Here is a 22,044-nt window from a genome sequence, read left to right as displayed (position 1 = left end):
AGCAAGCAGTGTTCGCAAGTGCCGGTCGGCCAACTCCTGAGATTTTCAAATTCGAATTTCAGATCCAAAGTCTTCATTAAAGCTAAGTATCCCATTGGGGAAACTTTTTTCTTGCTCCAGACCGATGTCAGAAAAAGTTAATAATTGTATTTCTTGTGGGAAGCAAATTCCTCATAAGGATTTTCATTCTTACTGTATTCCTTGCCTAGGCCCTGACCACGATGTTGCTAGTTGTCGGTTTTGTGCTAGATTTAACCAACGCACTATTAAGCGTTGGTACGATTTTGCATTTCATTACTTTGGCAGAAGATTCAATTATATAATGCCGTCAGAACAGCCGACTACCGGAGTTTATAAAAAGCGCAAAGAAAAAGAAAAGGACAGGCATCTGAGGTCCAAAACTGACGACGAGGCTTCGGCAAGGCCTTTCGCCGGTTCTCATTGAGGCGCTTTCGCAGCCCCTGATGCCCACTACCTCAGAGCCACAAGCCGCTTCCGACTCCCACGTGGAGCTGACTAGGCCACTGGAAACTCAAGGTATTGGACACTCGGAAACTATTCCCTCAGATGGGTCCGGAGCTGCTGAGCAGGCATCGGCTTCTGAGGGTGTTTTCAGACCTACACAGTTATATGTAAAACCAACTTCAGCTTCAAAGGCAAAGACTAAAGCAGCTCTAAAGACAAACAAGTACAGCATTCTCTTGGACAGGCCTCCATGCCCAAAAAACAGATGCTTAAAATGGCTGAAGACCTAATGGGTTCCCATCCCCCTCCTGATAAGAGGCCTAGGCAAGAGATAGAATGTGAATCTTCAGGTCAGGTTTCCATTTCCTCTGATTCCTCTTCTGAACAGGAATATTCCCTTCCTCCCTATGAGGATTCTGATGCTGAAGAATCTATCCCTTCGGCCTTTCCTCCTAAGGATTTTTCTTTTGGAGATGCCCTGCATACTATGAGGGAGCATTTCCACTGGGAGAGCCAAAATTACTCAGAATCCAAGTAAAGGCTCAGAGACTTCCTTTTATTACCTCAGCACAGGCCCCTTGCTATTCCTCCTGTTTTAGACATTGCAGATGATATATTTTCAGAGTCGGTCTCCTGACTCTTTACCACCAGCTCCTGTTAAGCCAGACAGATACTACAGGGTTCCTGATTAACATAAATTTATTTACAAAAACCCTGCTGCTGACCCAGAAACTATTTCTCAGGGTCCCAAGGGGGTCAAGGCTTCCACTGCAAAAAAAACCTTATCCCCTCTGATAGGGATTCAAGGGCCCTGCACAAATGGGGGAAAAAGATTTACACTTCTGCTACCTTGGCTGTAAGAGCTTTAAATTGTCAGTTTCATATGCTTAAATATCAGCAATATCTTATGTCACTGCTTAAACAGAAACTGTTGGCAAATTCAGAATGTTGAGAAAACAAAGACATGCAGGATTTATTGCATGCAGCTGAACAAGTGGGAAAGCATACTTTGCAATGTGGTTTTGATTCTCTAGAGGCCTCCTGCAGGACCGCAGTTACAGGTTCTGTCATTAGGAGGCATGCTTGGTTAAAATAACAGAATCTGCCCGATCATGTTAAAGCAAAACTATTAGATGCTCCGTTACAACATGATGCCTTGTTTGGTATTAAAGCAGAAGAGGTGTTGAAGAAAATGGAGGACAAAGCTAAATCTATGCAAACAGTGAAGGATTTCTTACAGGTACAGCCTCCCAGATTTAGCAGGAACTGGCCTACAAAGAATTGGTCCATCCCAGCGTCAGACAGGCCACAAAGAGGCAGATACAGACGCCCCAGAGGTAGATCACAGCCCCAAGGCTCATACAGGCCTAAACAATGGAGTGCTTCTACCTCCAAAAGTGGAGAGGAAAGATCACAGCCATACAGGAAACAGTCTCAATGACATCCCCCTGCCAGCACCAAGCACTTATCTTCTGGCAGCTCCTTTGGGGGGGAAACTAGCACTTTTTTCACAAAATTGGCACATGATCACCCAGGACAAATGGGTCTTAAATATCGTATTTCAAGGCTACAGGTTCCACTTTCACAGCCTGCCAAGGCCAAACAGTATGCCAGACCTGCCACGCAATCAATGGGCAGAGGCACAAAAACAAGTTTTATCTCTCATGGACATGGGAGCCATTCAGCAAGTACCACAGCAAGATCAGGGACAAGGATGTTACTCAAGGCTATTCTTGGTACCCAGAAAGGACAAAGCCTGGAGACCAATACTGGACCTGTCTATCCTAAACACATACTTGGATATTCCAAAATTCAAAAGGTTAACTCTGCAGCAGCTTCTGCCCATGTTGGGCAAGAAAGCTTGGCTTGTGACTTTAGACCTAAAAGAGGCATACCTGCATGTCCCAATCAGACTATCATGCAGAAGATACCTCAGATTTATAGCTGGCTGAATGCAGTACCAATTCCCTGCACTGCCCTTTGAATTATCTACTGCTCCCAGGGTCTTCACAAAATGCCTGGCACCAGTACTTGCATTTTGCAGACAGAGGAATACAGATATATCCTTACTTGGACGACTGCCTTATTCAAGCAGAGAACAAGGACATCCTACTACAGCATCTGGCGTTTGTAAAAAGATTACTAACAGGTCTAGGGTACACAGTAAATGAAAAGAAATCATAACTCGTACCCTCTCAAGAGAGAATATTCCTGGGTGCAAGCTTAAATACAACTGCCCAGATGGCTTATCTCACGCCAGACAAACACAGACAACTGACTACTTATTTCAAAATGTTGGCAACAAAGATCCAGTTATCTGCAAGAAAAATTCTGCAGGCTTTGGGCTTCATGGCATCCTGCATACTACTAATTCCATATGCAAGACTGCATATGAGGAAACTTCAAGAGTATCTAAGAAGTGTTTGGACTCAACATTGCCATAACCTGGAAACAATAATTACCCTCATTCCCTGCCTGCAACAGGAGTTTCGATGGTGGGCAAAAGCCTGTCACCTCAACACGGGACAGCCATTCACCTTACCCACAGCCAGGCAGACATTGACAACAGATGCATCAGATTATGCCTGGGGGGGCCCATATGGCAGGAAGATGTATTCAGGACACATGATCCGCAAGCCAAATGCATCTGCATGTCAATCAAAAAGAGATGCTAGCTGTTCAGAATGCCTTGACAGCCTTCAAGGATATACTTCATCCAGGACAACTACTGATAAAGATGGACAATACTACAGTCATGTGGTACATAAGCAGGGGGGCACGCATTCTTACCCCCTCTGCAGACTAGCCATGAACTTGTGGGATACAGCACTGACTTACCAAGTACATCTGCAAGCACAGTTCCTGCCAGGAAGGATAAATACTCTGGCTGACGAACTAAGCAGAAACATAATGGATCCCCACAAATGGAAATTGGATCCACAAGTCTTCAGCATGATAACAAGGAACTGTGGGTGCCCGGACATAGACCTATTTGCCTCCCCTCACAATTGCCAACTACAGAGATTCTGCACAAGAACTTGTCACAAGCTGACATGGAAAGTGGATGCTCGATCTTTCCGCTGGAAAAACCTAACAGTATATGCCTTTCCTCCTCTGCCTCTCCTCCCCAAGGTACTCCTCAAGGTCAGACAAGAGAAGCCAGAAGTGATATTGATTGCCCCAGACTGGCCCCGCCAGCACTGGTACCCAATCCTAAAGAGCTTGTCTCAATGCCCAGCTTGGACATTACCTCAAATTCCTCACCAATTGACCCAACAACACAGTATTACTGCACAGCCAACTCAGGACCTTAAACCTGGCAGCATGGCGAATAATGTAACCATTCAAGACGCACCTCTCTCTAAAGCAGTGATGGATGTTATTTTGGAGGCCTAGCACCAGAAAATCTTATGCAGAAAAATGGAAGAGATTCTGTGCTTGGAACCAGGCACAAGGTATTGACACGACTGTTCCAAATATTCCTCAGATTTTGCAATACTTAACTGAGATGCTGGATAAAGGCCTTTCCTTTTCATCAATTAAAATTCATGCCTCTGCCATTTCAGCTCATTACAATACAGAACCACCTATTTTTTTCTCATCCATTATGGCAGTACCTCAGAGGGGCCAAAAACATAAGACCTCCAAGGAGAGCACCAGTACCTGCATGGGACCTCAACTTTGATTTGGAAAAACTCACACTGCCTCCGTTTGAGCCAGCCTCTGCAGCTGATACAAAATTCTTATCCCGGAAAACAGCTCTGCTCCTAGAAATTACCTCCGCTAGACGAGTCTCAGAGTTACAGGCACTCTTGGCTGTGGAACCTTTTAAGGTAGTGTCCAGTGTGGCCCTTAACCAAACAATTCATTTGCCTACTTTTTATCCATACCCACAGTATAAGGGTGAGAGACTCCTGCATTCTTTGGATATTCACAGGCAGCTACGCTTCTATTTGGACAGAACCAAAGTTTTCAGAAAGACTGAACAACTTCTAGTAGCATATGCTGCAGGATCACAAGGAAAGCCTATCTCAAAACAAACTATTTCAAAGTGGATAGGCCGCTGCATTCGTTTCTGCTATTCACAGCATGGCAAATCAGCGCCTAAGGGCATTAGGCCACATTCAACCAGAGCAGCAGCCACTTCAGCAGCCTTCCTCAGAGGAGTACCAACCAAAGACATCTTAGAGGCTGCAACTTGGAGTTCAGTGCATACATTTACAAAGCACTATCACTTACCTCTCTACTCTAAGTCCAGGGCAGGCTTTGCCACTGTGATTCTGCAGGGCCTGATAGCCTCTCCTAATCCTATTTAGCACCAGCCTCCCAACCTTAGCTTTGGGATTCAACCCAATTGTAATGACTGCAACAGTGAAACACGATGAACATAGTACAGATGTTCATCGTGTTTCACTGTTGCAGTCATTACACTTGGGTTATCCTGCTGGCAGGCTACCCACAGTCGGCCAGAGTTCCAAAGTCTAGGTCTGGTGTCTGTTGTGGTCGCCTCTTCCCTGATGTCAGTGCGCCAGGGGTATAAAAGATGCAACAGACGCCATTTTCTTCAGTCTTTCTTGCAGTGCGGTGCCCGAAGCAAAAGCAGTTCGCAAGTGCCGGTTGGCCGACTCCTGAGATTTTCGAAATCAAATTTCAGAACCGAAGTCTTCAATAAAGCTAAGTAACCCGTTGGGGAAACTTTTTTCTTGCTTCAGACCTATGTCAGTAAAAGTTAACAATTGTATTTCTTGTAGGAAGCATATACTTCATAAGGACTTTCACTCTTACTGTTTTCCTTGCCTAGGCCCTGACCACAACGTTACTAGTCTGTTTTGTGCTAGATTCAACAAACGCACTATTAAGCGTCTGTTTGATTTTGCTTTACATTACTTTGGCCAAAGATTTAACTACATTATGCCATCAGAACAACCGACGAACAGAATTCATAAAAAATGCAAAGACAAGGACGGGCATCCGAGGTCCAAAACCGTTGAAGCCTCTTCTAGGCCAGTCGCCAGTTCTCAGTGAGGCACTTTCGCAGCCCCTGACACCCCCTACCTCAGAGCCACAGGCCGTATCCGGCTCCCACGTGGAGACACCTAGGCCTCAGGAAACTCAAGGTATTGGGCCTGCGAAAACTGTTCCCTCAGATGGGTCCGGAGCCGCTGAGCAGGCATCGGCTTCTGAGGGTGTTTTCAGACCTTCACAGCTTACTATTAAGTCCACTGCAGCAGCCAAGGCAACGTCAAAGACACCATTAAAGACAAGGAAACAAGTACAGCATTCTCCTGGACAATCATCCGTGCCAAAGAAACAGATGCTTAAAATGGCCGAAGACTTAATTACCTTGATCAGGGGTTCCCATCCCCCCTCCTGATAAAAGGCCTAGGCAAGACACTGACTCAGATTCCTCTGACCAGGTTTCTATTTCTTCTGATTCCTCTTCAGATCAGGGATATTCTCTCCCTCCTTATGAGGACTCTGATGCAGAAGAATCTATACCTTCAGACTCTCCACCTGAGGATTATTCTTTTGGGGAAACCCTGCACACCATGAGGGAGCATTTCCATTGGGAGAGCCAGGATTTTTCAGAATCCAAGAAAAGGCTCAGAGACTTTCTTTTATTTCCTCAGCACAGGCCCCTGGCTATCCCCCCTGTGCTTGATATTGTTGATGATGTTTTCTCTGAATCCAGTCTGTCTCCTGATTCTTTACCCCCTGCACCAGTCAAGCCAGACAGGTACTACAAGGTCCCTGACTCTCATAAATTTCTTTATAAAAACCCTGCTGCTGACCCAGAAACAATTTCTCAGGGTCCCAAAGGGGTTAAGGCTTCCACTGCTAAAAACCCTGTCCCCTCTGATAGGGATTCTAGAGCTCTGGATAGATGGGGGAAAAAAGTTTACACTTCTGCTACTTTAGTTGTAAAGGCTTTAAACTGCCAGTTTCACATGCTTAAATACCAACAGTACCTCATGTCTTTGTTTAAACAGAAAATGCTTACAAACTCAGAAAATCCTGACAGTAAGGAAATGCAGGATTTATTGCATGCAGCTGAACAAGTGGGAAAGCATACTCTGCAATGTGGTTTTGATTCATTAGAGGCTTCTTGTAGAGCCGCAGTTGCAGGCTCTGTCATTCGAGGGCATACTTGGTTGAAAGAACAAAGTTTACCTGAACATGTTAAAGTAAAATTATTGGATGCTCCACTACAGCATGATACTTTGATGTTAAGGCAGAAGAGGTGTTAAAGAAAATGGAGGATAAAGCAAAATCAATGCAGACAGTAAAGGATTTCTTACAGGTTCAACCACCTAGGTTTAGCAGAAACTGGCCTTCAGAAGATTGGTTCTTTCCGGTGTCAGACAAGCCACAAAGAGGCAGATACAGACGTCCAAGAGGCAGATCTCAGCCCCAAGGCTCCTACAGACCTAAATAATGGGGTGCTTCAGCCCCCAAAGGAGAAGACAAATCACAACCTTATAGGAAACAGTCCCAGTGACTTCCCTCTACAAATGCCAAGCACTTGGCAGCACCCCTAGGGGGAAAGTTAGCACTTTTCTCACAAAATTGGCACATAATCACCCAGGACAAATGGGTACTGAATATTGTTTCTCAGGGTTACAGGTTCCACTTTCACACCCTTCCAAAATCAAAAGGTATGCCGGACCTGCCACAAAACCAATGGGCAGAGGCACAAAAACAAATTGTTGCTCTCATGGACATGGGAGCTATTCAGAGAGTACCACAGGAAGAACAGGGACAAGGATTTTACTCAAGACTTTTCCTAGTACCCAGAAAGGACAAAGCCTGGAGACCAATACTGGACCTGTCAATCCTAAATACTTTCCTGGATGTTCCAAAATTCAAAATCTTAACACTGCAACAACTTCTACCCATGCTTGGCAAGAAGGCTTGGCTAGTTATTTTGGACCTCAAGGAGGCATACCTGCATGTCCCAGTCAGACAATCTTGCAGAAGATAACTCAGATTCATAGCTGGCTCAATGCATTACCAATTCTCTGCACTGCCCTTTGGCTTATCTACTGCGCCCAGGGTCTTCACAAAATGCCTGGCACCAGTAATTGCATTTTGCAGACAAAGGAATACAAATATATCCCTGCTTGGACTACTGCCTTATTCAAGCAGAGAGCAAGGACATTCTTCTAAAACATCTGGCGTTTGTAAAAAGATTACTTATTTGCCTAGGGTGCACAGTAAACGAAAATAAATCAAAACTAGTGCCCTCTCAAGAGATAATATTCCTGGTTGCAAGCTTAAATACAACTACCCAGATGGCTTATCTCACGCCAGACAAGCAAAGGCAACTGACTCATTACTTTCAAATGATGGCAACAAAGACCCAGCTCCCTGCAAGAAAAATTCTGCAGGCCCTGGGCTTCATGGCATCCTGCATTCTACTAATTCCATATGCAAGACTGCATATGAGGAAACTACTATGGTATCTAAAAAGTGTTTGGACTCAACATTGCCACAGCCTGGAAACAGTAATTACTTTAATTCCCTGCCTACAACAGGAGTTTCGATGGTGGTCCCAGGCCTGTCGCCACAACAAGGGACAGCCTTTCACCTTACTCACAGCCAGGCAGACAATAACAACGGATGCATCGGATTATGCCTGGGGGGCACAAATGGCAGGAAAATGTATTCAGGGCACGTGGCCCAAGGAATAAATGCATCTTCACATCAATCGAAAAGAGATGCTAGCTGTACAGAATGCCCTGACAGCTTTCAAGGACCTACTACATCCAGGACAACTATTACTAAAGACGGACAATACCACAGTAATGTGGTACATAAACAAGCAAGGGGCACGCATTCCTACCCCCTCTGCAGGCAAGCCATGACTTTGTGGAACACAGCACTGACCTATCAAGTACATCTGCAGGCACAATTCCTGCCAGGAACAAAAAATACACTGGCAGACTAAGCAGAAATCTCATGGATCCTCACGAATGGAAACTAAGTCCTCAGGTCTTCAGCATGATAACAAGGAAATGGGGACGCCCAGACATAGATCTTTTTGCCTCCCCTCACAACTGCCAACTACAGAAATTCTGAACAAGAACTTATCACTGAAAAGCATGGAAGGTGGATGCTCTATCATTCAACTGGAATACCCTGACAGTTTATGCCTTCCCTCCACTGCCTCTTCTTCCCAAGGTGCTCCTAAAAGTCAGACAAGAGAGGCCAAAAATGATCCTGATTGCCCAGACTGGCCACGCCAGCACTGGTACCCAATCCTAAAGAGCTTGTCTCAAGGCCCAGCCTGGCCTTTACCTCAAATTCCTCATCTTCTGACTGAACAAAACAATCAGATTCTGCACAGTCAACTCAGAACCTTAAATCTGGCTGCATGGCAGATAATATAGCCACTCAGACCACACCTCTCTCTAAAGCTGTTATGGATGTCATTTTAGAAGCCAGGAGGCCCAGCACTAGGAAATCTTATGCAGAAAAATGGAAGAGATTCTGTGCTTGGAACCAAGCACAAGGACTCGAACCACTTGTTCCAAATATACCTCAGATTTTACAATACCTAACTGAGATGCTGGACAAAGGCCTATCCTTCTCATCTGTTAAGATCCATGCCTCTGCCATTTCAGCTCATTACAATACGGAACCTCCTATTTTTTCACATCCACTACTAAGGCAGTACCTCAGAGGGGCAAAAAACATAAGACCCCCAAGGAGAGCATCAGTACCTACTTGGGACCTCAATTTTGTTTTAGAAAAGCTCACACTGCCTCCTTTTGAGCCAGCCAGCACAGCTGATATAAAATTCTTATGGAAAACTGGTCTGCTCCTAGCAATAACTTCAGCAAGAAGAGTCTCAGAGTTACAGGCATTAATGGCAGTGAAATCTTTCATTATTTTTCACCAGGACAGGGTCTCTCCAAGGACAAACCCAACATTTATGCCAAAGGTGGTTTCCAGTGTGGCTCTTAACCAAACCATTCATTTGCCAACTTTCTATCCAAATCCTCCGAATAAAGGGGAGAGACTTCTGCACGCTTTGGACATACACAGACAGCTACGATTCTACTTGGACAAAACAAAAGCTTTCAGGAAAACTGAGCAACTGTTTGTAGCTTATGTTGCAGGATCACAAGGAAAGCCCATCTCAAAGCAGACTATATCAAAATGGATAGGACACTGCATTCGCTTCTGTTATGCACAACATGGCAAAACAGTGCCTAAGGGCATTAGGCCACATTCTACCAGAGCAGCAGTCACTTCAGTAGCCTTTCTCAGAGGAGTACCAACCAAAGACATTTTAGAAGCTGCAACCGGGAGTTCAGTGCACACTTTCACCAAGCACTACCACTTACCTCTCTACTCTAAATCCAGAGCAGGCTTTGCCACTGCAGTTCTTCAGGGCCTGGTAGCCTCTCCTAACCCTATTTAGGCCCAGCCACCCAACCTCCGCTTTGGGATTCAACCCAAGTGTAATGACTGCAACAGTGAAACACGATGAACATAGTACAGTTGTGTACCTACCATAAATGTAGATGTTCGAGTGTATTCACTGTTGCAGTCCAGGTTACCCACCCACCCCCTTTTCATTGCTGGGACTTTTCTGTACTTCTCAACTCTATACAACCTATGTGGTGTATTTGCTTGTAGATGAAGGAAATGTTTATTTTAGTACATGCATGCTTTTTGGCATACTTTTTTGCAGCTTCCCTATTTGGGGGCACCTGACATCTGGGGCAAGAAAAACTGAAGAAAATTGCATTGGTTGCATCTTTTATACCCCTGGCGCACTGACGTCAGGGAAGAGATGACAGCAACTGACGCCGGACCTAGACTTTGGAACTCGGGCCGACTGTGGGTAGCCTGCCAGCAGGATAACCCAAGTGTAATGACTGCAACAGTGAATACACTCAAACATCTACATTTATGGTAGGTACACAACTGTACTTTGTTACACACCTTCACGAAGCATTACCACTTACCAATCTTTTCCAAATCCAGCGCTGGATTTGCTACAGCAGTCTTGCAAGGCATACTAGCCAGCCCTAACACTTCTTGACTGCCTCCGCCTTTCCACAGCTTTGGGAATCAACCAAAGTGTGATGACTGCAACAGTGAAACACAAAGAACATAGTACAGTTGTGTACACTTGCCATAAATGTAGATGTTCGAGCGTATTCACTGTTGCAGTCCTGGTTTCCCTCCCTCCAGCCTCCTGGCTTTCTATATCTTTCTACCTCTCCTCTCTATGGCCATTCCTAATGGCATTGGTATTTACTTTTTACTGGTGATGTTCCCCACCATATACTAGCTTCCTATTTGGGGGCTCCTGACATTTGTTGCAAGAAAAACTGATGTAATGGCGTCTGCTGTCTGTTTTATACCCCTGATGACCTGACGTCATGGAAGAAGCGACAGCATCCGACGCAGAAATCCTAAGACTCTGGTATTTCTCGCCGACTGAGGGCTACCTGCAGGCAGATAACCCAAGTGTGATGACTGCAACAGTGAATACCCTCGAACATCCGCATTTATGGCAAGTGTACACAACTGTACTTTTCTTTGACATCAACTCCAGGACTTGTTAGGCCATCCAGCTCCACCAGCAAAGTTAGTCCTCAGAGCACTAGGATCTATGTCAGCAGACATCATCCTAATACCTTTGGCAAGAGTTTTTATGAGAGTTCAATGGACTCTTGCAGTTCAGTGGTCGATTCTTCACCAGTCACACACACTGCTCCTAACACCATTCTGCACAAGCTATCTCCAGTGATGATGGATGCAGTCAAAAAGTCTACATCTGGGCAGTCCACCCCCCCCCCAATAGCCACTGTGACCACAGATGCTTTCTAGTTGGGGTGGGCATTATCAGGAAAGGGTGGTCCAAAGCATGTGGTCCCCAAACGAGACTGAGCTACACATCAGTGTCCTGGAAATGAGCAGTCCTCCTCATGATGCAGACCTTTCAGGAACTACTCCCTCTGGGGACTATTGCAATTCATGCAGACAACATGTCAGTGGTCTGGTATATAAACAAACAAGGAGGAACCCGATCTTACCCGTTATGCAGGGAAGAGGCCATGAGGGTTTGGGAGTGGAACATCTCTTCAAACAGCTTTCTAATTGCAACACACATTCCCAGGGACACCGTGTTAGCAGACAGGCTCAGTAGGTCCATTCTGACTCCGCACGAGCGGTCCCTCAGTCAGTCAGAAGCGAACAATATTTTTAGCCTTTGGGGTCAGCCTTGATGGGACCTTTTTGCTTCTCTCCTAAACAACAAATGTAACAAGTACTTAGCTTTGATCCCTTCAAAGGGGGAGTCACCGAGGGATGCTATAGTTCAAGACTGGCCCCCGGTCCTCCTTTATGCTTACCCCCATTTACCCTTGATTCTGAAATTTCTACAGGAAGCCAGCAGGCTGACCAGCACAGTTATTCTCATTGCTCCCTTCTGGCCTTGTCAGGTATGGTGGTTCTTATTGTTTCACCTCACATATCACATCATAGATACTGGAACCCTTTCAGGACCTTCTCTCTCACCCGTCAGAATGTCATCAGCCCAATCTGCACACCTTAAGACTGACTGCATGGTGTCTCCACTTCTGGTGATTGTATAAAAGTCCAGGTTAGCTTCCCCAGTATGCGACATAGTCTTGGCCTCTCAGAAGGCTTCCACAAAGAAGGTCTGTAACAGTAAGTGGAAAAGATTTTCGATTTTGGTGTCTAAGGAGAATATTGACACTTTTTCGGCTCCACAGTCGGCTATTCTTTTTCTGAATTCACTCTTATCATGAAGGCATCAGTTTTTCTACTATAAAGTTACAGCTAGCTGCCATTTCTAATTTTCATTGAGGGATAGGATCTTCTGCCATTTCTTCATCAAGATATTATGCAAGGCTTTCATGAAAGGTATCTTAAGACCACCAATAAAAGATCCTACTCCACTGTGGGATCTTACTATTGTACTTCAAGGTCTCACTCAAAAGCCATTTGAACCAGCCAGCAGTTGTGACTTGAAATTTCTTTCTTGGAAGACCATATTTTTGGTAGCCATCATTTCAGCCAAGTGAATGTGAATTGCAAGTCTTATCTACCAAACCCCCTTGCATCATTCTTCATAAAGAAAGAGTTTCTTTAAGAACTGTCCCTTCCTTTATGCCTATAGTAGCAGCAGAATCCAACATTAACCAGTCAATTCAGCTAACTGTTCTCTTTCCAAATTTTTCAAACAGAGGAGAATATACATTGCATCTCCTTGATGTTCAAACTATCTGCATAGGGCAAAAAAGCACAGAAAATCTGATCAACTCTTTATTTCATTTTCAGCTAATTGCTTGGGTCAAGCAGTATCCAAGATCACCTTGTCTAAATGGATAACTGATTACCTTTTTGGTAATAAATAGCAGAAATGCATTTAATTACCTTGTCCACCTAACACTCACTCTATCCATGGCTGGCCACGTCGTCATCTTTTTTCTGCCAAGGCTTCAGTGGATGAGAACTCGCTCTACAAGATCCATGGCCGCCATGTCGTCGTCTTTTTTCTACCAAGACTTCAGTGGATAAGAAGTGTTGCCGCCACTTGTAAGACTCAGTTTTGTCTCTTATTAGAAATTGGACATTTTCTCCAGACGCAGGTCATCCTTCAGCTCGACATTGCTCCAGCATATCCTTTCATAGGGGCTACCCTGGAGTTGCATAGCTGAGGACCCTCTCCCAACAGTGAGGAAAATGAAAAGGATAACATCAGATGTAGAAGTTATGTACTTACCATAACTTGGCATCTGTGTTGTCCATTTTCATTCTTCCTTACTTACCTCCCAGCCACCCCTAGCCTAGGTTTCTTTGAGAAGTTACCTGGAGGATTTTGGAACCCATAGGTTCGTTGTTTAGGCCCAAGAATCTTTGATCTGTTCTATTTTTTTCCTTCTGGAGTGTATCCTGTTGTGTAAGGCAGCAAACTCGATCTGAGGGTTTAGTGAAGGTATGATGCATTATGGGAGAGGGAGGAGCTTGAGACTTGGATCCTAAAGTCTTGGAAGTGTAGCCAAATCTGATCCGAAGACCCAACAGTGCGGAAGAATGAAAGTGGACAACACAGATGCCAAGTTATGGTAAGTACATAACTTCTATTTTTCCTTGTGGCTATAACATCTTCAGAGTTGCATGTTCTGTTTTCATTGGACCCATATTTGATATTTTACACAGATAGTATCCTTTAGATAAAAAAGATTTATTTGTTCTTAAGTGGCCATGGAATCTAACTTAAACCAAACTATTAAGCTGCCAGATTTTTTCCCAAATTGCACTAGCTGAAGAGAATACGTCACACACTGGATGTCCACCGTCTACTCTGATTGTATCTGCATAGAAAGAATTTAAAATTAATTTCTTTTGTACCACATAAATTGGGTCAAAAAGTCTTAAACTCAAACCAAATGGTTATTAGATTGTATGTCATTTATGTAAACAAGAAACAAGTTCTTACAGCTAGATCTAAGGCTTACTCCACATGATCATGTACTACATGTGGTGTTTTTTAAAAAAATTCTACAGTACAGGAAAAATGTGCATTAGGTGCATGATCTACTTTGTAATACTTTTGCCAGATATTGCAAACTAGACATAATTTGTAAGTCTCGAGCTTCCTTTGGGGCTTCTGTCTTGAGGGTATCCTATCATGATATCACCCAGGAAATAAGGTAGCTTAGGATTTTGTCCCATCTGTCAGATCAGACAGATGGATAAAATAGGATGTGAATGTCATGTACTTACAACAATGAATCCTTTTATTTTTATTTTATTTGACATTTGTTAACCGGGTTGGTCCAGCTGGGCATGAGCCCATTTTCAGTGGAGACCCGAGGAGAAAAGCTGCAATTACAGAAACAATTAAGATAACATAGGTAACAAAACATAGAAAGTACCATAACCAATTATAACTCCATAACATATTAATACAAATTATAACTCAAACATATTCATATTACAGCAAGAGGGTTTTCTCAAATAAATGAGTATATGAACCCCTAATGTGTTGTTTTTGTACATTAAAAAAAAATAAAGTTATATACAAGTGATCAAATAAGAGCTATACAAGTGAATCAGAATTTATTGCATAGGCTTTGTAGGAAGGTATAGGAGCTTTCAGGAGTTCAGAGGAAAGGAGCACCATTTGTATAAAGGGGGCATATCAGGTAGGTTATAAGCAGAGACATGATTTAGTGTTGAAGATAATGTTAGAGTTCCTTTTTAAAGTGTGCAGGGTGTATGATGGAGCGTATGTTAAGAGGAAGTTTGTTCCAAGTGTGGGCTATAGAGCAGATATATTGCAGTTTGCCTGTGTTCTTCTTTGGATGGTCTACATTCAGAAGTTGTTGGTTAGAGTTGCGGAGGGTTCTAGAAGGGGTATAGGTAGATACGAGAGTAGTGAGAGCTGGTCAGGATGAAGGCCTGTATAGAATGGAGTGAATAACTTGAAACTGAGAAAGTAGCAGTAGTTGAGGGAATTCGAACCATTGTAATGAGTTCAAGGCAGTGATGGAAGTTGTAGGGGGAGTTAGTAATGAATCTTGCAATTTTATGGTAAGTTTGTTGCAGTTTGTTCATGGTAGTAGCTTGTATATTGGTTAGTATTGGGGCTGCGTAGAGAAGTGTGGGCAGAAGGAAGGACTGAGCTAGGGAGAGTCTAGCATTTGGAGTAAAATCTTTTGTTACGATAGAGCAAGCCAAGTTTCTGGTATGTTTTTTTTATTCCTTCCAGTAAGTGTAAGTTAAATTTGAGCTCATCATCTATAATGACGCCTAACAGTTTAGTGTGTGGTTCAGGTTTTATGATTGTTAGAGGATGTTATGGTAAATGTAGATTTGTGATTGGAAAAAGAGCAGGGGAGAAAGAGCAGGAGCTTGGTTTTCTTAGGGTTAAGGATAAGCAGATTGTCAGATAAGCCATTTCTCTGTGGATAGAAAGGAGTTTTGAGTAAGGGTGAGAAGGTCTGTGATACTACTGGAGATTGAGATGAGTGTAGAGTCGTCTGCATATTGTATAAGAGAAGATTTGTCTACAAGAGGTGAATAGTTGGTTTCATTCATGTCTGGCTAATAGGCCATCCCTCCCTCCCCCTTGTGTATAAATTCATGTTCAGCTTCAGCTGCTTCAACTGGGTCGTATCCTCAAACTTCGTCTGATGCACAGTAGGGCATAGAGCATTATGGGAGGGAGAAGTTTAGGAGCTTGAGATAGAAAGCATTGGCAGAATGCCAGATTGGATTTGCCAGGTGGTTCCAGTCCTGTCAGCCATATCAGATGAATAGGGATGAAAAGGAGACATTGTTGTGGTACATAATTTTTGAGTATCTAGGGGAACTGTATACACCTGTATACTTAAGTGCTGACTGATGTCATGCTATCTTAAAGTATAGGAGACATTTGTTTTACTAGAAAACCAAGTATTCCCTTTGTATCTAAAGTGGTGCAACCTAAGAATTGTATATTTAGTTAACATCACTGTTGTATCCTTAAGCCTTTTTTGTTGGCTTCATGGACATTTGTTTCTGACAATTGTTTCACCACCTTTGAAGTTGTTAAAAAAAAATCATTGGTGTTTGGTAAACGTAGATAAGACTGTTCTGTTGTAAATAATTATTTCAACCCAGTTTATATGCATTCATGATGAGAACGCTGATTTTATTCGTAAATGGAATAATGTTTTATCTTACAAAATGTAAGTGCAGCCCATGCAGGGTTACTCTGAATTTAGAGCATAAGAAGAAAAACATCTTTCATTAATAGGCCATATAATTGTATTTGGTATGTATACATAATTATGTGTACAAATATTTAAAAATGAATATTTTTTAATGTGCAGGGAAAAACCAAAGGTCTCGAAACAAAGGTCGACATTGGTGTTAAATATGCAGAAAAACAAGAAAGACAGTTTGATGAAGAGAAAATGAAGGCCGGCCAGAGTGTCATTGGGCTACAGGTAGGACTGATTTTGTTGGTTCATCCTGTAGACTGCTTTTAAAATGTGGGAAAGTGAGTGCAGTGGAGGCATGAGAGAAGGAAGATAGGGGAAGCGATTCTGTGCATTGGAGCCTTGAGGGGGAAGGTAAGTTAAGAAAATGTTACTTTTATATTTTGGAGAGCACTGTAGAATATAATCTCATAGTAAAAAAACATTGCTGTGATATCTGTAAGCCTCTGATTCTTCCTTTGTTGGAAGAATTATTTTTAAACTATCCAATCAACTGTGGTGCTGTGGGCAGAGAATAGTGCTAGTAAAGGAATGCATCATCTTTGTAATAGCAAAGCTAAACTGTGAAGGCTGTAAACCTTTGTTAGCTCATACATACACTAAAAAAAAATGATTTTTAGTGCCTTGGGTATAAGCATGGTGGCTCATTTAGTGAGCATATTTCCAGTTTTGAAAAGCTTTTGAGATACACAGCAGTCTTGTTTAAAAAAACTACCTTCCTAATGAGCATCTGATTGCCAAGAACAGGTTAATAATTTGTAGTGTTTGCATTTAGTAAACTGAGACGCAAGTCAGAGAAGAGTGAACCACTATTATTAACCTGCAACACTCTAGCAAACAAAGTTTAAAACCGAACAAAGTCCATACATTAAAACAGTGTCCATAATGTATTTTAGGTTCCGGTGTCGAACATTTTCTTACACTCATGTTCAAGTTTGTGCAGTGTAATTTTTGTGAAACTAAAGGTCTTGACAAAGGAGGTCTTCTGTAGTAGACCTTGGGTTTCTTTTCCATTTTTCCTCATGTGGCATGTTTCTGGGTTTTGCTTCTACACTTGGGAGCATGTTCCTTCTGTCATGTCAAAAGGTTATGCTGTTAATTGCATGTTGGGACTAGTAGATTGCCCTCAGTTCTTGCAGCACTTCTTTCTTCTATGCCACTTGTACAAATTTTGAGCCAGAAGTTCATCTTGGAATATCTACTGCCCTTTATGCCTAAAACTCAACTTTTCAAAGCATTATTGTGATTGGATAGGTCACGAGCCAGGACCCTGCCCAACATGTAGTCTACTGCCTAGAAATGGAGTTACAGTATGAAACATTGCTCTGTGTGTCAGCACTTTGGCTTGGACACTTGCAGGAAATGAAGAGAAAGTTCATGTCCTCTCTCATCTCTTGCAGGATGACAGCTGTGTAAGGTATCCAGCATAAGGATTGGCAGAACGGTCCCTTTCATGATCCAGGGCAGGTGCCAGAATGTCATTCTGCATTACCCTCTTGTATCATTCTGGCATCAGTCATTTTCTCCCTTGTTAAGCAAAGATTACCTTGAATAAACCCGACAAACCAATAAACTAAGCATAAATTAAAAACAGAAGCAAACTGAGCAAGCGACACTTAAAAACGAATAAACTTAACCCAGTAGGGTTAAAATTGGAAGAGCTTGAACTCTCTTGGCAAATCAGGCTGAACGCGTACAACTCGCCTGGAATAAATGAAAGCTGCTCTTTTAGCAGCATTTTTAAACTTTGAATTATTTATCGTTGAAAGCAACAAATTATGTAAATTTCATCAATACTTGTTGTTTATTCACTTTTCAGTTTTATGTTATATAGGTCATCTTCATTTAAATATTTTTATGTGCATTAAAAGCAAGACGCCACTAGGATATACTATGTTTTGGAATTGTACTGTTGATGGTTCAGGGTCAGTATTCCTTTAAAGCTTGATTAGTGTGCTAATAATGCTAACCTTGATAGAGGCAACAACTGTTGTATAAAAGGATGATGTTAGTAATTTATTGTCTGAAGAAGTTTGCGCATGTCACACAAACTAAAAGCGCTTTACTGATATTAAAGTTTATTCGTTTTTAAGTGTCGCTTGCTCAGTTTGCTTCTGTTTTTAAAAGATTACCTTGAAGGCAGACTTTCCTCAGGGGTCAATCTACCTCCTCATCTAGCAAATCTTCAAGCTAAAACCGGTCACTGACTGACCATGACAAGTACAAGAAGTTCTGCCTGGCAGCCATCTTGGGGGAGTGTATTCTGTGAAATCCACAGTGTCTAATCTATGTTGGACATCTAGACCTTACCTACACCTTGCTTTCTCACATGATGTGGTCTGCTGAATACCCTGTTTCCCTATCAGTGGTTACACCTGGGATGAGAACTCTTCTCATTATTATCACTGGGTCATGCATGACTCTTGGGGGCACTTTTGCCACATTTGGGCAGAAGTGTTCTGACCAGACCATAGACGTATGGCAGTTTGACACATGGTGACAGTGTCCTTATGGGTGCAGTAAAGAACCTTGGGGGGATTTGGGGAGACACCATTTCTACCCCCCCCCCCCCCACACACACACACACACACACACACACGCTGTGCTTTTGTACACAGGCTAAGTCGAGGCCAGGTCCACATAAAGTCTTAAGTTTTTATGTCCTGATCCCCAAATCAAACCCAGTAGCTATTGTTCTAGCTAACCCAGCTGCAGCTAAACATCTGGCTAAAACCAGTCTTTCACCTTCTGACAAGGATGGGAAAGCTTTTGATAGTGTTGGTGAAAACTGTTTTTGTCTACACTTATTTTTAGAATTTTCAACTGACTAGCTCGTATGTTAAGTTTATGCTTGCCCTTCTTGAAGACATGACTGTTACAGCATTTGATGTTCTTTGTGTTCCACTGTTGCAGTCATTACATTTGGGTAATCTGCTGGCAGGTTGCCCTCAGTCGGCCTGATTAACAAATACTTGGGTCCTGCGTCGGTTGCTGTCCCTTCTTCCATGACGTCAGGTCATCAGGTGTATAAAACATGCAGCCGACGCCATTACATCAGTCTTTCATGCCATGCGGTGCCCGAAGCAGAAGCAGTTTACAAGTGCCGGTCGGCCGACTCCTGAAATTTTCATTTTTGAGTTTCAGAACCGAAGTCTTCAACTTAAAGCTAAGTACCCCGTTGGGGAAACTTTTTCTTGCTCCTTCCCGATGTTCTTCGTGTTTCACTGTTGCAGTCATTACATTTGGGTGATCTGCTGGCAGGTTGCCCTCAGTCGGTTGCCGTCTCCTCTTCCATGACGTCAGGGTTATAAAACATGCAGCCGACGCCATTTTAATCAGTCTTTCTTGCCATGCAGTGCCCAAAGCAGAAGCAGTTCGCAAGTGCCAGTCGGCCGACGCCTGAAATGTTCGTTTCCAAGTTTCAGAACAGACATCTTCAAACTAAAGCTAAGTACCCCGTTGGGGAAACTTTTTCTTGCTCCTTACCGATGTCAGTAAAAGTTGATAATTGCATTACTTGTGGGAAGCAAATACCTCATAAGGATTTTCATTTGTACTGTATTCCTTGCCTAGGCCTTGATCACAATGTGCCTTGCTGTCGGTTTTGTGCTAAATTCAACCAACGCGCTATTAAGCGTCGGTATATTTTTGCTTCTAAATGTTTTGGTTCAAGATTTAACTACCCTGAAATGTCTTCGGTTAGCAATACTACCGGAGTTCACAAAAAACGCAAGGAAAAAGACAGACAGTCAAGGTCCAAATCCAACAAAACTCCTAAGCCAGTCGCCAGTACTCGGGCGCTTTTGCAGCCACTGATACCTGCTACTTTTGAGTCGCTGGCCTCTACAGAGAACCATTAGGAGTCCTGTATGCTGCGAGATTCGCAAAGTATTGAACCCGCAGATGTCTCTCCCTTGGATGGGTCCGGAGCCTGAGGTTGTTTTCAGACCTCAACATTTTTATATTAAACCGATGTCATTAGCAAAAACAAGGTCAAAAACAACTCCTGTGTCTAAAAACCGACGCATGAGCCACTTGCTCAGGCCCCTATGCCTAAAAAATAAATTATCAAAACGGCTGAGGATTTAATTACCTTGATCAGGGGTTCCCAACCCCCCCCCCCCCCTGCTAAGAGGCCTAGGCAAGGCACTGATTATGAATCTTCAGGTCAGGTTTCCATTTCTTCTGGCCAGGAATTTTCTATTCCATCTTATGAGGATTCTGATGCAGAGGAATCCATCCCCATCTGCATCTCCTCCTGAGGATTACTCTTTTGGAGAGACTTTGCATACTTTTAAGGGAATATTTTCACTGGGAGAGTCAGGACTTCTCTGAATCAAAAAAGAGGCTCAGGGATTTCCTTCTTCCTCAGCATAGGCCTTTGGCAATACCTCCTGTATTAGACATTGTTGATGTGTTCTCAGAATCAAGCATGGCTCCTGATTCCCTGCCTCCGGCTCCTAGTAAGCCAGACAGATATTACAGGGATGTTCTTCGTATTTCACTGTTGCAGTCATTACATTTGGGTAATCTGCTGGCAGGTTGCCCTCAGTCGGCCTGATTAACAAAGACTTGGGTCCTGCGTTGGTTGCGGTCTCCTCTTCCATGACGTTGGGTCGTCAAGGGTATAAAACATGCAGCTGACGCCATTTTCTTCAGTCTTAATTGCTGCGAGGTGCCCGAAGCAGAAGCATTTCGCAAGTGCCGGTCGGCAGACTACTGAAATATTCGAGTTTGAGTTTCAGAACCGAAGTTTTCACTAAAGCTAAGTACCCCGTTGGGGAAACTTTTCTTGCTCCATACCGATGTCAGAAAAAGTTAATAATTGTATTACTTGTGAGAAGCAAATACCTCATAAGGATTTCCATTTATACTGTATTCTATACTGTATTCTTTGCCTAGGCCCTTATCACAACGTGCCTGGCTGTCGGTTTTGTGCTAGCACTATTAAGCGTCGGTATATTTTTGCCTCAAAATATTTTGGAAACAGATTTAACTACCCAGAAATGTCGTCTGATAGCAGTCTGACTACCAGAGTACATAAAAAACGCAAAGAAAAGGACAGAGAAAGGCAGTCGAGATCCAAAACAGACGACGAAGCTTCTCCTAAGCCAGTCACCGGTACTCGGTGAGGTGCTTTCGCAGCCCCTGATACCCGCTACCTTAGAGTTGCAGGCCTCTACCGACACCCATTTGGAGTCCGGCATGCTGCAAGATACTCAGGGTATTGGACCGACAGATGTATCTCCCTTGGATGGGTCCAGAGCCGCTAAGCAGGCACCGGCTTCTGAGGGTGTATTCAGACCTCAACATTTGTATATCAAACTGAAAGCTGCAAAACCAAAGACAAAAGCAACTTCTAAAACTAAAACACTGACGCATGAGCTACGTGCACAGGCCTCTATGCATAAAAAACAGATGATCAAAATGGCTGAAGACCTTATTACTTTGATCAGGGGTACCCATCCCCCTCCAGATAAGAGGCCTAGGCAAGACACTGATTTTGAATCTTCAGATCAGGTTTCTATTTCTTCAGATTCCTCTTCTGATCAGGAATTATCTATACCTCCCTATGAGGATTCTGATGCAGAGGAGTCTATACCATCTGCTTCTCCTCCTGGGGATTATTCATTTGGGGAAAACTTGCATACTTTGAGGGAGCATTTTCACTGGGAGAGTCAAGATTTCTCAGAATCAAAAAAGAGGCTCAGGGATTTCCTTCTCCCTCAGCGCAAGCCTTTAGCCATTCCCCCTGTTTTAGACATTGTGGATGATGTTTTTTCGGAGTCTAGCTTGACCCCTGACTCCTTACCTCCAGCTCCCA

General features: G+C 43.2%; 1 protein-coding gene across 3 annotated transcripts in view; it reads left to right on the top strand.

The window, feature by feature from the left end:
• CNN3 (calponin 3) overlaps positions 1 to 22,044 on the top strand; it is a 711,458-nt gene that overhangs the window by 547,626 nt on the left and 141,788 nt on the right. For all 3 annotated transcript variants that reach the window (XM_044085695.1, XM_044085694.1, XM_044085693.1), the window contains exon 5: positions 16,332 to 16,448. In XM_044085695.1, the coding sequence (XP_043941630.1) occupies positions 16,332 to 16,448 (117 nt within the window). The remainder of the gene's footprint in view (positions 1 to 16,331; positions 16,449 to 22,044) is intronic.

This window comes from Protopterus annectens, chromosome 10.part0 (assembly GCF_019279795.1).
Source record: "Protopterus annectens isolate FY-2018-M chromosome 10.part0, PAN1.0, whole genome shotgun sequence".
Classification (NCBI taxonomy): Eukaryota; Metazoa; Chordata; order Ceratodontiformes; family Protopteridae; genus Protopterus; species Protopterus annectens.
Note: the sequence above shows the minus strand (reverse complement) of the source record. Positions and strands in the feature narration are given on the sequence as shown.